This window comes from Vipera ursinii (genome assembly GCF_947247035.1).
Source record: "Vipera ursinii genome assembly, chromosome: 3".
Taxonomy (NCBI): Eukaryota; Metazoa; Chordata; class Lepidosauria; order Squamata; family Viperidae; genus Vipera; species Vipera ursinii.
In genome coordinates this window covers 121266898-121284185 of record NC_139516.1, presented here as the reverse complement: position 1 = coordinate 121284185, position 17288 = coordinate 121266898, and the positions used below count along the sequence as shown (strand labels likewise).

The window sequence follows — 17288 nt, the reverse complement described above, 5'->3', positions numbered from 1 at the left end:
ACAAGAAACAGAAAACATAATCATGGAAAATCTCATAGGAACACTTGAACACACATCAAACTATTGAAACTTGAAAAGACCTGTTGTCCTAGGAAGAATGCCTGGCCTTAAAAAAAAAAAGCAGAAAGACTGAGGACTGAATATATGCTCTGAGGCAAGGAAGCACATTTCACCATTCCAGAGCAGCAAAAGAAGAAGCTCTCCGCCCCAGGTTCCCAATAAATGGGAGCAGCCTTTAGAGCAGCATTTCTCAATCTTGGCAACTTTAAGATATGTGCCAGTTGGGGAATTCTGGGAGTTGAAGTCCATGCCTTTTAAAGACGCCAAGGTCGAGAAACATTGTTCTAGAGGATTTTGTGCTCAGGCACGTTCATATCGAGACAAACAGCTGCTCAGAGAGTCCCCCAACGTTTTAGACCTTAAAACTCAAACACATAACACATTATGCTTTTATCCATGGAAAATCACTGGCAAATAAAGTCATCTGGGCCTTTCATGCAAAAGCTCAGTAAAGTGGGCTCTTGCTTTAATCCTCCAGCTAACAGCTTTATCACAACATTTTGCATATAGAAAGTGACTTTCTAACTCCAGAGCTGCATTTAATTCAGTACTGCCAGTGAAACCTGCTACCCAAGCCTTGGTGGAGCAGTGGGCTAATGCCTCCTTAAGTAACACCAGCTGCCTGCAATTAGTGCAGGTTCGAGTCCCACCAGGCTCAAGGTTGACTCAGCCTTCCATCCTTCCGAGGTAGGTAAAATGAGGACCCAGATTGTTGGGGGCAATTAAGCTGACTTTGTAATAATGCCGCTTGGGGGGTGTATGAAAGCCCTAATAAGCAGGCATATACATAGAATGAAGGCTACTGCTAAGCTTGTAAGCCGCCCTGAGTCTTCGGAGAAGGGCGGGATATAAATGGATATATAAAAAAAAAGATGTTGGTGACCAAACCCAGAACCTTTCAAATATAAACGTTATTTCAAACACAACTGAGATATGGACTCTTGTTACTTCAAGGTCCCCCCCACCCCGCTTTTTAGTAACAAATGTATTCCTCGAGTGACCATGAAGAACTCTCTCTCACACACATGCTCAATTTAAAGGGCAAGCAGTGAGGGTGAGCACTTTTAAGTGTTTCTGTTTCTTTGAGCCAATTGGCCATCGCATTTTGGATAAGTCATAATTTGCTGCATCCAGATCCTTGTATTTATGTTTCTGCATATTTGGAGACAAGCAGTGGCAATAACAAATAAGAGACTAAAATAACCCCTTTTGTTTGAGAGAGGTTCTGTCTTCATTCTTAATGGGGGAAAGTTATCCAATCTTACCTATTCATATACCCAAAATATGTTAGCACAAAACAACCACCACCACAGGATTTTTATCTCTTCCTTAAAATGAAATATTAATGTTACTTTTGTCAAAGAAAATACAGGCATCCATCAGAAAATCTACTTCTTTAAAAAAAATGATACTGCTTTTTTGAAGATAACAGCTAAGCAATTAATGTAACTGTTAATTATACTTTATGTGAGTATTTCCAAACAAAACTTCCAGGGTTTTATAGTAAATTTGTTGGCAAAATTATGTGGTCAGCTAAATAATTCTACAAATATTTAATCATCTTTAGTATGTACAAATCTTTCAGTTCATTAATCATTTGCTTTTCTGATTTTTGTAGTGACGCTAGCTAAAAATACAGAAATGCAGCTGTTTTTGTTGAGTGTTTGCGAACACATATGCGTTTAATAATTACAACTCAGGTATTTCAGCTTTTCCTCAACTGTATTGTAACCTTCCTTGCTGAGAAATGCCTTTCCCATAATTAACTGTAAATAGAATTAAAACAACTGGTCTTATACATTACTTAAATGAACTGCATAGTTTCAAGCAAGGCATTCTCCTCTGAAAGAGACTTCAATAATGTTTATTTGGAAGTTAGTGCATTCAGTAAGGATCCCTCCCAACATTAATAAAAAAACCTTATGGCATACAAGTTTAGCCAGTTTATTGTGCCCTACCGAGTATGATCAGGGATAATTGACAAGTAGCCTACTAACTGTTCCTTGAATAAGTTCTCTTAATTGCCTTTAATCTTACTTCCTATTAAGAAGGTCTTTAACCACAGACCAACCTTTTCATTTGCATTTTCATTTCCTTTTCATTTTGCACAGCAAATATAACACAATGTCATTATAGAGATGATAAAATACGGGAACAAAAGCACAGTAAAGGGAACAAGCCACTTTGAGAAAATGGAAAAGAACACAGAGAAACCAAATAATTCACCATCAACATAATTTGATTCTCCATATAAAAGTAAGGGAACAAAGGGTAAGTATTTATACAAAAAGAAGTTCTCAGGAAAGCAGATGTGGACTGTTCTACAAAGCAAAGAAACAACTGAGAATGTGACAAATCAGAAAGAAAAGCTAAAAGAAGCAACCAGCGTTGGGGGACATTTCCGGCTTATTTTTCCAAATATCATGTATTTTTCTGTGAACTAGTACTAAATAAACAGGGACGCAGTGGCTCAGTGGGTTAGGACGCTGAGCTTGTCGATCAGAAGGTTGGCAGTTTGGCGGGTCGAATCCACGTAACAGAGTGAGCGCCTGTTACTCGTCCCAGCTTCTGCCAACCTAGCAGTTCAAAAGCACGTAAAAATGCAAGTAGAAAAATAGGGACCACTACGGTGGGAAGGTAACAGCGTTCCGTGCCCCTTTGGCGTCTAGTCATGCCGGCCACATGACCACGGAGACGTCCTCGGACAAGCGCTGGCTCTTCGGCTTTGAAACGGAGATGAGCACCGGCCCCTAGAGTCGGAAACGACTAGCACGCATGTGCGGGGGAACCTTTACCTTTACCTTAGTACTAAAAACGAGCATAGTTTTATTGAAGAAAGGTAAAATAGGCTAAATATTAGTAAGTCAAAGTGTACAAACAGGCCGTTTATTCACTGTTAAAAATATTCTGCAAATTACAAGTCGAGTGGCAAATAAATTAAATTAATTAATTAGGATTCAACTTTCTTTCAAAATCCATGTTCAGGCCACTGCTTGCAATGATAATAAAACCAAAGAGCAACTAAAAAGCTGGTAAAAGTTTTTCCGCATGTAAACTCCACAGAAATTCGATAAGGCTCTTACTCTCGAGTATGAAGTGGAAAGGACTTGCCACCACCGTTCATACATACAAAGTCTGCATAACTGGAAATGTTAAAAGGGTGATATTTTTGCAGCTGCCGAACCTCACAACTACCAAATCAAGATAGAAAACTTCCATCCTACCTGGTTCAGTGCAATTTTTTCGATAGAGATGTTTTACTTCTTCTGGTTTATCAGTGACATTATCCTCAGTTTCTTGCAGTAGTCTTCTTCCCAGCCATTTGTCACTCGTCTCCAAGTCAAAGTTCAGAGATTCGTAAACTACCAAGAAAGAAAGCACTAAGTCAGTATACTTGGATAAGTATTATATTTCAACCTTCATAGTTCTGGGTGTCAGGATCAGGTCCAGCAAGGAAAAGGTCACAAAGAGAAAGGAATTGGTTTTCCACACTTGTATTCCTACAGTAATCTTACATTTCCTTGTCCTTAATCTCTGGGTCCTATCATTGCAAAGCAAAGTTCCCATTCCATGCATGTTCATTAAGAGTTACACACTGAAAATATAAAGTGAAAGGAAAGAGCTGGGAGCTCCCAGGATATTATCTAGCACAGACATGTCAAACACAAGGGCCGGGGGCCGGATCCGGCCCACGAAGTGGTTTCATGTGGCCCGTGAAGCCATCTTGGAAACAGTGAGGGAATGGCCCCCACTGCCTTGGCCCTGGCCCAGAGACCCTCCTTCTGCCAGAGACCCTCAGATCTGTCCCACTCCTGCCCAGGCCCCCATAGGCACCCTTGATGTGAACGATGTAGAGCTGGCCATGCCCACCCAGTAGGCCATACGCACTCTAGCCACGCCCACCCAGTAGGTCACGCCCATCCAGGCCACACCCACCCGGCCCCCTGAGGGCAACCGCAGTGCTGATGCGGCCCTCAATGAAATTGAGTTTGACACCCCTGATCTAGCACAATTACTAGCAACATTTCCCCCATTTTGCAATGTTCTTAGTCAATGCTTCAAACCAGTCAACCACTGTTTCAGCTCAGGCAATGTCTCAAACTCCCATCTCAAGCGATTAGAGATTTGACCAGCCCTCCCCTAGGCAGTGCTGGCTGGGTATGATGGGAAAGGAACCCAACACATCTAAAGGCAACAAATAGGGGATGTTAGCAACCTGAGCTTAATTAGAGGAAGTACTCTACCTCCCAGATAAGGTAGGTACTGGTACTTGTAACACTGCCTACTCTACAAGGTTAGGGAGGAAAGGAAATTGAGAACACTTATGTCAATGAAACCAGAAAGTGTTTTGTGTTGCAGGAAACACACACACACACACACACACACACGTGTGTGTGTGTGTGTGTGTGTATGTGTGTGTGTGTGTGTGTGGCCAAGAAAAACAAGACAAGTAATTAAACAAGTTGCCAGAATTAACATGAGTAAGAAATGTGGGGAAATCAACCCTCATTTGAAATTAACTAGATCAGCCTAGCACTGTTTGTTCTAACTCTCAATATCTTGCCAAGCTTCAATTTTAGTTCTGCCACCGGGAAACACTAAAGCTGGAACTTTAAGCCTTCTGTATACAAAGCAGGTGCTTTGTTATTCCAGCAGCATGGCTCTTTCTCATAAAAAGCACATGGGGATCACTTTGCTGTTACTATTAAGTGAGCTTGGAAAGGCAAGTATTTAAACAACATAGCCAGAAAAACAGATAAAAGGAAAGGGCGTTAGAAGGCTTCCAGAGACAACTGATTTTTTTTTTTTTTTGGAAGCACAAATGTTGGATAAACCAGCCAAGACATTTTTATGCTCTTTTCACAAATGTTTGTGGATGCCTTCAATAAGAGTAGTTTTCATGCACACGAGAGGTAGCTAACTAGATATGTATTGTTATTGATATATTGTCTTCCTTTCCTATTTTACAGGAGACGATAGTGAGCAAAACTCTGATTTTCCCATTTCAATTCAAACACATGGCACCTGTCCAAGATATATTATTTATTTATTTATTTGGCAAATGCTACTTAATCCTGGAAACTTGCATATTGCTCTGTTTAGGCATGGAGTACATGTTCATGTGCCAGTAACATTTGGCAGGCTACAGCAGCGTGGTGCTCATTATATGCTATGCAGTCTCAGTCTGAACCCCTTTCAAGAGTTAGCAGAGCTTTTATGCCAGGTTTCCATTACAGGTTTCACTCTTTTTTGCCCCAAGTTAAATGTATTATAGTTCTTTCTTTCCCATATATCTCTCTTTCACTCAGTTTTCCCATGCAGACACCAGGAAAAAAGCAGAATTAGTGCCAAAATTGTTGGATAAGTGTAGCAAGACAGGTTCTGCTGCCTCATCCAAATAAAAAGTTAAAATTAATTCATGTTGAACCCCAGGTTAATTGATATACAAATCCTTGGAAAAAAGAAAAAAAGAGACAAAAAGCATTAAAATGTTTTAAGGCAAAGCATATGGAATAATTTTAATCAATCTTCTCAACACCCAATTGATAAGCAGAACTCAAGCTTGTTTGCTCCAATGCAAAAATAATCTTTAATCACACTGATCTTTAAACCATACAATCCTTCCCAAAAGGATGTCAACAAATTATTGATATTAAACTAAAATGAAACAATAGTGTAACAAGACTGTACTATATCATACAATAAGTTCCCATTACTCTTTTTATACTTTCTGTGTGGTATCCAATAAATATGAAAATATGTTGAATTACTCTCATTTACTAAATATTTAATATTATTTAAACCTCAAAGTATTGATTTCTTACTATGCAATGCCATGGTAATGCAAGCCTTTATTTCAAAGTTCAAAATAACTGAAAATCATCCTTAACAATAAAAAAAATGTTCTTGATTTGCAATCTTCCAAAACATGCTTCAATGTATATAAATTAAGGTTTAGATGTATTTTTCTTAGTATATTGTCTGATTCTTTTTTATGTGTTAGATAGCGGTTAAGAATTTAGGAATGGAGTACACACAAACAAACACAAGCATATCTTAGTCTTATTCAGTTTTTTTTATTGTTAATTAATTCTGCATTTAAAAGACATTGGTTACATCAATTTCAATTCAATTTATGTGATCAAAGACCAGCACAATCAACAAATAAAATTTAAAACACAATTAAAATACATTTGTAAAATAACCTAACTAGTGTCTATAATCTTTAATTAAAGATTAAAATTATATAGTATGGTATCTAAAATTACAGCAAAGTAAAGGTATCTATTAATATCTGAGAAATGTTAATATCTAAAAGTTAGATGAATTATAGTTGCAAGGAATTCATTGCGGGACATTGGCACATCAGAATTTGACGGGTCTTCTCCGCTGCTTTGCAAAACCTAGCCACACGTGCTGTACTTTGGGGTACTTATGGACAAGGGATACTTTGTCTATAACCAACATTTAGGCATAAGTCAGAATATCTACTAATCAGAGGAAGTATGAACCTGTCTCCCTATAGGATCAACAAAGAAGAATGTGTTCTGAAGTTTCCACCTCTCTGGAATCACACGCAAAGCCTTTCAAATGTTCAATGGAACTTTTTTTAAAAAAAAGATATTTACCATCCAATACTGCAGAGGGGAGATCATGGCATTGGACTCCTTTCTAGAGAGGTAAACCCAAAGCTGGGGGGGGGCAACCAAAGTCCCCTAAAATTGCTGGGCTAGAGGCTCAGCCTTAAAGAGTTTAAGTGCAGCTGGATCGGAAAAAATTAAGGATGGCATTGGCAGATCTTTGTTCAGCAACAGCAGCATATTCACCGTGGACTTCCATCCAGCTAATGGCATGCATGACTACTCCTAGATGCAGGTAGTCCTTGATTTACAACCATTCATTTAGGGACTGAAGTTACAATGGCACTGAAAAAAAGTGACTTATGACCATTTTTCATACTTACAACCTTTCCAGCATCCCCATGGTCTCATGATCAAAATTCAGACTCTAGGCAACCCTAACCCTAACCCTTCTTAAAGATTGGGATTACAATTGCCAATTATTTTTAGTCTTCAGTATTGCTGGGAGAATAGGGTCAGGGCCAGGGGCCTTCCCCTTCTGAGTTGGCTGATTAGGGACTTAATTTCAGACGCAGATATTGGAAGCCACTCAGGTAAATCAAAGCGGAAAACTAAATGGCAATGACCTAATTATAGGGTTTGCTTACTTTCAACCTCTGAACATTTCAGATACCTTTACGTCTCAACAGAGTTGCCATTTTCCCTAATAAAGATTGCCCTTAGGCTACAACTCTTTGTTCCGGACTGTTCAAAATTACAATGGTATTGAATGAATGGCACTCACAACTGGTTCTCAGAGTTCCTGCCATCACAGCAAGCTGTGGTCATGTGATTGTGATTTCCATGTTCCCGGTCATTTCCCCACAAGCAAAGTGAATGGGAAATCAGAAGTTGCAATCATGTTAGTCCCTTGCTTTATGACCTGTACAGTCCTTGCTTTATGATACCAACTAAGACTACTGGAATTGCCACTGTTAAGCAATGCAGTCACATGACATCAAACTTTATAATGCTGGCAATTCGGTCAGGATTGCTATGGTAACCCAAGGACTGACTGCCTGTAGCAAATTCAGATGGCTGACTGACAATCTGGAAATGAGCAGAACCACCTCAAACACTTCCATGTATTCCAGAGACTATAAGATATTTAAAGGAATGTAAATTATCAAAAATGAATGGAATTATTTAATACACCTTCCAAACAGCTTCCAAGAATAGAGAGAGTAAAATATGTGTTAATTGGAAAAGGAACGGAGCTCGATAGGGGTGAAAAGACAGAGAAGATTAATTTGAGTGTTAAATTGATTATATTTGCTGAGTAATGGTATTTAATAGCTACCAATTAGTATTTGGCAACTCATAATCTATGAGATGTTAACAGTACAAAGCAAGATTTCCTGAAGTATCAAAACTGTACAACTCAAGTCAGCTTTCCCCCCCTCCACACACACACACCACCTCTTCTGCCACCCACCCACCCACCCCCCACTCCTTATTCCTCTGCTCTGCTGATAATGGGAAAGGGCAAGATGCAAGAGAAAGAAGAAATGGGTGGGATGGGTTTGGGCATATTTTATGTGGAGCATGGAGAACAGCATGTAGGAAGGAAGTAATTAAAATAAAAGTGAGGAATATTTGCGGTGATGAGTCAAGGATTTCTTCCTCACTCCTGACCATCTGACATTGAACACCAGATAATCCAGCAGTAAACTTGATGATCAGTTGAGCAAACCTCCAGGAGATAGAAAGAAAAAAGCAGTTGCTACACAGATGAAGGGGATCTTATTTTGTTCCTTATTTTTTTTTTTTTAAAAAAAAGATGTTTCATATCTCTACAGACTTCAGTAATGTCAATTTGAGGATGCTGGGGTAATCATTTATTTAAACAAGTGTTTTCCTTCATAGGCATCCAGTTTCCATTTCCTCCATTAATGTATTAAAACACACACAGACACACACCTGAAATGTGATTTCAAATTTCAGTGGCACCATGGTTCAAATGGTGCCGGAAGCCTTGTGCAAGCAGGAGTTAGGGTTCTGCACTTTGCTGTACAGGATGGCAGAGGCCTTATACGCCTTCTTTCAGTGTAAAACCCAATGTGACATCGGTCACCTTACATCAATTTCAATTCAATTTATATGATCAAAGACCAGCACAATCAACAAATAAAATTTAAAACACAATTAAAATACATTTGTAAAATAACCTAACTAGTGTCTATAATCTTTAATTAAAGATTAAAATTATATAGTGTGGTATCTAAAATTTTTGTTGTTGTTAGCTGCGAAGTCGTGTCCGACTCATCGCGACCCTATGGACAACATTCCTCCAGGCCTTCCTGTCTTCTACCATCTTCTGGAGTCCATTTAAGCTCACGCCTACTGCTTCAGTGACTCCATACAGCCACCTCATTCTCTGTCGTCCCCTTCTTCTATTGCCCTCGATTTTTCCCAGCATTAGGCTCTTCTCCAGTGAGTCCTTCCTTCTCATTAGGTGGCCAAAGTATTTGAGTTTTAGCTTCAGGATCTGGCCTTCTAAAGAGCAGTCAGGGTTGATCTCCTCTAGGACTGACCGGTTTGATCGCCTTGCAGTCCAAGGGACTCGCAGGAGTCTTCTCCAGCACCATAGTTCAAAGGCCTCAATTCTTTGGCGCTCAGCCTTTCTTATGGTCCAACTTTCACTGCCATACAATGCAACTGGGAAGACCATAGCCTTGACTATACGCACTTTTGTTGACAGGGTGATGTCTCTGCTTTTTAGTGTGCTGTCTAGATTTGCCATGGCTTTCCTTCCCAGGAGCAAGCGTCTTTTAATTTCTTGGCTACAGTCCCCATCTGCAGTGATCTTGGAGCCCAGGAAAACAAAATCTGTCACTACCTCCATTTCTTCCCCATCTATTTGCCAGGAATTGAGAGGGCCAGATGCCATGATCTTGGTTTTCTTAATGTTAAGTTTCAACCCAAGTTTTGCACTCTCCTTCTTCACCCGCAACAAGAGGCTCTTTAGTTCTTCTTCACTTTCTGCCATTAGAGTGGTATCGTCTGCGTATCTTAGGTTGTTGATATTTCTTCCAGCAATCTTAATTCCAACTTTTGATTCATCTAGCAGGGCTCTGCATATAAGTTAAATAGGCAGGGCGACAGTATACAGCCTTGCCGGACTCCTTTCCCAATTTTGAACCAATCAGTGGTTCCGTGTCCAGTTCTCACTGTTGCTTCTTGACCCGCATATAGGTTTCTCAAGAGACAAATAAGATGATCTGGTACTCCCATCTCTTTAAGAACTTGCCACAGTTTGTTATGATCCACACAATCAAAGGCTTTAGCATAGTCAATGAAGCAGAAGTAGATGTTTTTCTGGAACTCCCTAGCTTTCTCCATGATCCAGCGTATGTTAGCAATTTGATCTCTAGTTCCTCTGCCTCTTCGAAATCCTGCCTGTACTTCTGGTAGTTCTCGATCCACATACTGCTGAAGTCTAGCTTGTAGGATTTTAAGCATGACTTTACTAGCATGAGAAATGAGTGCAATGGTGCGATAGTTTGAACATTCTTTGGCACTGCCTTTCTTTGGAATTGGAATGTAAACTGATCTTTTCCAATCCTGTGGCCACTGTTGAGTTTTCCAAATTTGCTGGCAAATTGAGTGTAGCACTTTTACTGCACTGTCTTTTAAGATTTTGAATAGCTCAGCTGGAATACTGTCACCTCCACTAGCTTTGTTGTTGCTCAGCTTTTCTAAGGCCCACTTCACTTCACATTCTAGGATGTCTGGCTCGAGGTCAGTGACCACCTCATTGTGATTATCTGGGACGTTAAGCTCATTCTTGTATAGTTCTTCTGTGTAATTTTGCCACCTCTTCTTAATCTCTTCTGCCTCTGTTAGGTCCCTGCCATTTTGGTCCTTTATCATGCCCATTTTTGCATGGAATGTTCCCTTCATCTCTCCAATTTTCTTGAAAAGATCTCTGGTCCTCCCTATTCTATTGTTTTCTTCTATTTCTTTGCACTGTTCATTTAAGAAGACATTCTTATCTCTTCTAGCTATTCTCTGGAATTCTGCATTCAATTGGGCATATCTATGTTTTTCTCCCTTGCCTTTCGCTTTCCTCCTTTCCTCAGCTATTTGCAAAGCTTCCTCAGACAGCCATTTTGCTTTCTTGCATTTCTTTTTCTTTGGGATGGTTTTGGTTGCTACCTGTTGTACAATGTCGTGAACCTCTGTCCATAGTTCTTCAGGCACTCTGTCTATCAGATCTAATTCCTTAAATCTATTTGTCACCTCTACTGTATATTCAACAGGGATATGATTTAATTCATACCTGAGTGGCCTAGTGCTTTTCCCTACTTTCTTCAGTTTAAGCCTAAACTTTGCAAGGAGAAGCTCATGGTCTGAGCCACAATCAGCTCCTGGTCTTGTTTTTACTGACTGTATAGAGCTTCTCCATCTTTGGCTGCAGAGCATATAGTCAATCTGATTTCTGTGTTGACCGCCTGGTGATGTCCATGTGTAGAGCCGTCTCTTGGGTTGTTGGAAAAGAGTGTTTGCTATGACCATCGTATTCTCTTGACAAAATTCTATCAGCCTGTGCCCTGCTTCATGTTGTACTCCAAGGCCAAACTTGCCTGTTATTCCAGTTATCTTTTGGCTTCCTACTTTAGCATTCCAATCCCCCATGATGATAAGGATATCATTTTTTGGTGTTACTTCTATAAGGTGCTGTAGGGCTTCATAGAACCGGTCAATTTCATCCTCTTCAGCACCGGTGGTTGGGGCATAGACTTGGACTACTGTGATATTGAATGGTTTCCCTTGGATTCGAACTGAGATCATTCTGTCATTTTGAAGATTGTATCCCAGTATTGATTTTCCTACTCTTTTATTGACTATGAAGGCTACTCCATTTCTTCTGAGGGATTCTTGCCCGCAGTAGCATACCTGATGGTCATCTGAATTAAATTCACCCATTCCTGTCCATTTAAGTTCGCTGATACCTAAGATGTCGATGTTCAGTCTTGTCATCTCTTGTTTGACCACGTCCAGCTTTCCTTGATTCATGGATCTTACATTCCAGGTTCCTATGGAGAAAAAATCTTTACAGCATCGGACTTTCCTTTCACCACCAGACACATCCACAGCTGAGCGTCCTTTCGGCTTTGGCCCAGTCGCTTCATTCTTTCTGGCGCTACTAGTACTAGCCCTCTGCTCTTCCCCAATAGCATATTGGACGCCTTCCGACCTGAGGGGCTCATCTTCCAGCGTCATATCGTTTTGCCTTTTGGTACTGTCCATAGGGTTTTCATGGCAAAGATACTGGAGTGGGTTGCCATTTCCTTCTCCAGTGGATCACGTTTTGTCAGAACTCTCAGCTATGACCTGTCCGTCTTGGGTGGCCCTGCACGGCATAGCTCATAGCTTCATTGAATTACGCAAGCCCCTTCGCCACGACAAGGCAGTAATCCATGAAGGGGGGTATCTAAAATTACAGCAAAGTAAAGGTATCTACCTTTCTAAACTAATGTTGGTAAGATACACTTCCTCCGTTCAATTACAATATAAGACTCAGGTGTAGGCAACCTTGGCTCTTTTATGACTCGTGGACTTCAAGTCCCAGAATTCCTGAGCCAGCATGGCTCAGCTTAGAAACCTCTCCCTTTCTCCTCAGCATGGCTGGCTCAGGAATTCTGGGAGTTGAAGTCCATGAGTCATAAAAGAGCCAAGGTTGCCTACCCCTGGACTATAAGTAATTATAGGTAGCCCTCAACTTATGACCATAATTGGGATGAAAATTTCTGTAACTAAGCAAGGTAGTTATTAAGTGAGTCGCACCCTATTTTATGACCCTTTTTACCACAGTTGTTAAGTAAGTCATTGCAGAGAATCACATAGCTGTTAAATGAATCTGACTCCCCCCACTGCCTCTGCCGTCAGAAGCCAGCTGAGAAAATCGCAAACGGCAATCACATGACCCCAGAACTCTACAACCTTCATAAATATGTATTGGTTGCTAAGCCCCCAAATTTTGGTAACATGACAATGGGGATGCTGCAACAGTTGTAAGTTACTTTTTTCAGTGCCGTTACAACTTAGAACAGTCGCTAAATGACTGGTTGTAAATTGAGGACTACTTATGCAATGCCCTCTTAAATTGTCTTCCATCCTCTTAAGAGAGAAAAATGTGAAAATAATTATATTGTCTTCTTGACTTTGCCTACTCAAGCCCCAATAAGCCCCATCTACCTTTGCAGCACAACAGGTTGTGCACCAGAGGAACCACTGTGCAGCCCTCAAGCAGGATTGGGCAAAGATGCTGCTGTATTGCAATTGCCATCATTCATTTCCGGCCATGCTGGTTTCAACCAATGGCAGATGAGAGGCCATATTTTGCCCATTCATGTCTTAATGCAGACATGTCAAACTCGTGACATCACGTGACATCGCAAGACGTATCGGGACTGTTTTGCCATTGCCAGCAATGGGGGGGCCGCGGGTGGCTTCCGGATGACATGTCTGGCCCATGGGCCAGCAGTTTGACACCCCTGTCTTAATGGGTTACAGTTTTTGTGAATTCAGATAAGATTTTACTGAAAAGCGTGCCAACAAAATAATTTTTCCATTATACCTTTACTTATCATACCATTTCCCAGATAACTTTTTCTCAACAAACTTGACTCTAAAATTGGGAGCCTGTTTCAAGCATAGAAACAGCTGGTTACCTGCATGCATAAGAATTACAGTCTGAGACTGTAATTTTGTGTCAAGCAAGAAAACAACAAACTTTAAGAATGGCCTGAGAAATGTGCAAAGCATATGCATAATTCTTGAATTTGGGGCACGTAGGAAGAATTCTGCTGGAAGACAAGTATATAATTAGGTTGAAGAATTCAGATCAATATACGGTATGCTTTTTCCTACAGGTCTGCACTTGCTCCTTAAATGGGAGTCAAGACATTACTCAGAAGATACAAAGCCCTTCCCCTCTCCCTCCTCCCAGCCTTTCCCCCACCCCCAAATACATCCTTAGGGAGTTCACATGCCAAGATAAGAATTCCAAAGTGGTAGCAGAACAAAAGATTTCATCGAGTTTAATCTGGATCAGAACATTTCAGGGAAGACATTGCTCCAAAATGGATTTTAAACTATTGTAATAAAGGAGAAGTGTGACTCTGAAAAGTGTGTAAAAATATTTTTGGTGAAACATTAAATAATCAAATTGCAAAGATACATCGGTAAATAGTAACTAGAGCTGGCTGCTTTGTCAAAACCAAGTTTCAATGTGTTACCAATTCTAATTTTAAAAAGGATATTCTTGCAGTGTGAAAAATTTCCCTTCAGGTTTCCAGCTAGTTACGCCTTTTTTTCTCTCTTTTTTTCAGAATACTCTGTTCTACTCTCTCTCTTGGTTTTCCATCTACTGCCTACCACTGATGAAAATTCAAGTCTCATGATGGTACCCACTATGGATATGGCACTGCCTTGCGTGATTTTTCCAAAATGTTCAGAGATATACATCAGAAAATCTTCCAGATTCCTCTCACCTGCTGAGCTCTCTCCTTTATGTCATTAGAGGTGCCCTCTGACCACCAAAAATATAGCATGTGAAACATGTTATTCCATTCTTGGGAGGTTAAGACAAGAGAAGGTTCTCTCCATCTACATTACTAAAAGATCCTGCTTCTCTAAGCTTTATTAACCTTTCAGCATTAACCTTATCTGAACTCCAACTCACTTATTAATCTTTCAACATATATCACTTGGCAGTACACTACACCGTGATTTTTTCCAACCTTAAGAAACAGGTTCACAAGAATAAGAACACAATTAGGATTTGAAAGCATGATGTGCATAAAGTGTTTTGAAACTTTTTAGCCCTTTCCTTATCAGGCTGTTCAGATGAACCTCTTTTTAAGGTTTCCATTAGGCATTCATCACTGTGGAGGGCGGTAACATCAAATGACCTTGCGCACGTTTTTCTGAAATGGGAAATGAGCCAAAACATTCTGCAGGTGTGAATAGCAAAAGAGAATCAATATGAGCTTGAAACCTCTTGGAAAAATTCTAGGGACAAGGAGCAAGTTTAGAGAGATTACAAAAGTATCCTCTCTATTTAGGTTTGCACTCATATCCTATCTGTTCCACTTATTTTTAAGAAGCTTCTGAAGCCAGTAAGTGCATCAAACCTAGGCACTACTGTGAGTTACTCAGCATCTACAGTCTGCACAAATTGTTGCACTGTTTTATATCGTTGAATAAAATCCAGGATAGAGTGAAAGGGGAGTAAAAGGAGTAAAACTGGTTACAGATAGGCTTTTTTCCAGCCTCAACAAGTGGCAAACTGTAGCTGACCTTGTCTAAGCTTCGAAGTTAAGCAGGATCACTCCTGGTTGGTACTTATTTATTTATTATTAAAATTATATGCCATCTAGAGTTGTTGGGAGTCAAACAGCATACAAATAGGTAGGTAGGTAGGTAGGTAGGTAGGTAGGTAGGTACATCACTGTAATCTTTGCCTTCAACAAATTGGGATATATACAAAAGATATGAATGCCCAGCGCAATGCATTTGTTCGTTCTGAAGGCCATTCAAAATGAGCCAAACTAAATGATGTGCCTTAAGTAAAAATCAGTTGTTTTGTCACATTGACAGCTATGGTTATATCAAATATAAATGATAATTATGAAACATAAACAATGGGCAGGTTTCCTGACAAAAGACATCTCTACATTGTCTCCAATTTTCTACACTGTTTGCCGTTTTCATCAACCTTTTCCATTGGGGTGGAGAAGGAGTAACAATGAGTGGGGCTTTTTAAACTGAAGACTTCTTTTGCATAAATTTCCTGAACCTATCTATCTGAACAATGACTAGATTCCCACCCCCCCCCGCAAAAAAAATCAGTATGGTAAATAATTTGTAAATATCATCTTAACTGTTTCTAAAACTTACAAAGTTATGGACACTTTGGACACTTTTTTAAAAAAAACATTTTTTTTCAGATGTCAGAAATCCGCAGAGCTGTTAGTACACCAGTACATCTCATCTCATTGTGCTGAAAAATAAAAATGTTGCACCTACTTATGTTTATCCACATTAGGTATGAAAATTGTCTGAGATTAGATTAAATGTAAATCTTAGGTTGAGATTTTAGTACTTTAAAACTGGTTGCCTGTTCTGAGTTGGCCTATTTTCCACAGTCCTGAATCGGGATTGAACAAAGCCTTCTGGTGAGTGCACACCCCTGTTTTCCTGTACTTCCCCCACCCGCAGAGAAAGAAGTTTCCTAAATTCAGCATATAAACTCAGTGCTCTAAATCTGGTGGAAAGTCTCCTTTGTACTAAAAATTATTAAGGAGTGATAAGATCCTTTGCTATATTTTTTTAGGAAATGTGCACAAGAAAGAAACAGACCTTGTTAGCGTAGAGCAGTTAAAAGATTGGCCTGTCAAGAGTACAGAGGAATACGGAGCTGAAAAATTGTTGTATATTTCAAGAGTCGCCTTTCACATGTTGGCAGAGTTCCTGGCTTCCCCTGACAACCAGCCACACGTTCTAAAGTTGTACTTTGTAGTAACCAAAGTAGCCCCAGCCAAAGGCATATTTACTCTTCCATAACTCCAGCACTCAAAGGAATAGACTAGTCAAGATAACAGCTCTCTTATGATACTTGTAGCCATTAGAATAACATCGGGAATACCTGATTCAGCATTAAGCAAAAGCAGCCCCTATATAACGGATTTTCTTCTCTGTGTTGCATTTATCATTTAGTTTTGCATCTCATGAATTGCTATTTTGGGGAAGGGGAGATAATGTGAAATATTATCACGTAGCAATTCACTTATACGAACTGCATGTCATTTTCGTAGTATGGATATTTACATCAGACTCGAGAGAGGTTGAAATGTCTTTCTGTAGGGATGTACAGTAACTGTCAGGAAGTTTCTCCTTAGTTCTAGGTTGCTTCTCTCCTTGATTAGTTTCCATCCATTGCCTCTTGTCCTGCCTTCAGGTGCTTTGTAAAATAGCTTGACTCCCTCTTCTTTGTGGCAGCCCCTGAGATATTGGAACACTGCTATCATGTCCCTCCTCGTCCTTCTCTTTATTAAACTAGACATACCCAATTCCAGCAGCCGTTCCTTATATGTTTTAGCCTCCAGTCCCCTAATCATCTTTGTTGCTCTTCTCTGTACTCTTTCTAGAGTCTCGACATCTTTTTTACATCATGGTGACCAAAACTGGATGCAGTATTCCAAGTGTGGCCTTACCAAAGCATTGTAAAGTGGTATTAGTACTTCACATGATCTTGATTCTATCCCTCTGTTAATGCAGCCTAGCACTGTGTTGGCTTTTTTGGCAGCTGCAGCACACTGCTGGCTCATATTTAAGTGATTGTCCACTAGGACTCCGAGATCCCTTTCACAGTTACTACTATTGAGCAAGGTATCCCCTATACCATACCTGTACATTTGGTTTTTCTTGCCTAAATGTAGAACCTTACTTTTTTCACCATTGAATTTCATTTTGTTAGATAGTGCCCAATGTTCAAGTCTGTCCAGATCCTCCTGTAGCTTAAGCCTGTCTTCTGGAGTGTTGGTTATTCCTGCCAGCTTGGTGTCATCTGCAAATTTGATGAGTTCCCCATCTATCCCC

General features: G+C 40.0%; 1 protein-coding gene across 2 annotated transcripts in view; it reads right to left on the bottom strand.

Moving 5' to 3' along the window:
* SLC24A3 (solute carrier family 24 member 3) overlaps positions 1–17288 on the bottom strand; it is a 197260-nt gene that overhangs the window by 144960 nt on the left and 35012 nt on the right. For both annotated transcript variants that reach the window (XM_083358336.1, XM_083358337.1), the window contains exon 2: positions 3285–3422. In XM_083358336.1, the coding sequence (XP_083214462.1) occupies positions 3285–3422 (138 nt within the window). The remainder of the gene's footprint in view (positions 1–3284; positions 3423–17288) is intronic.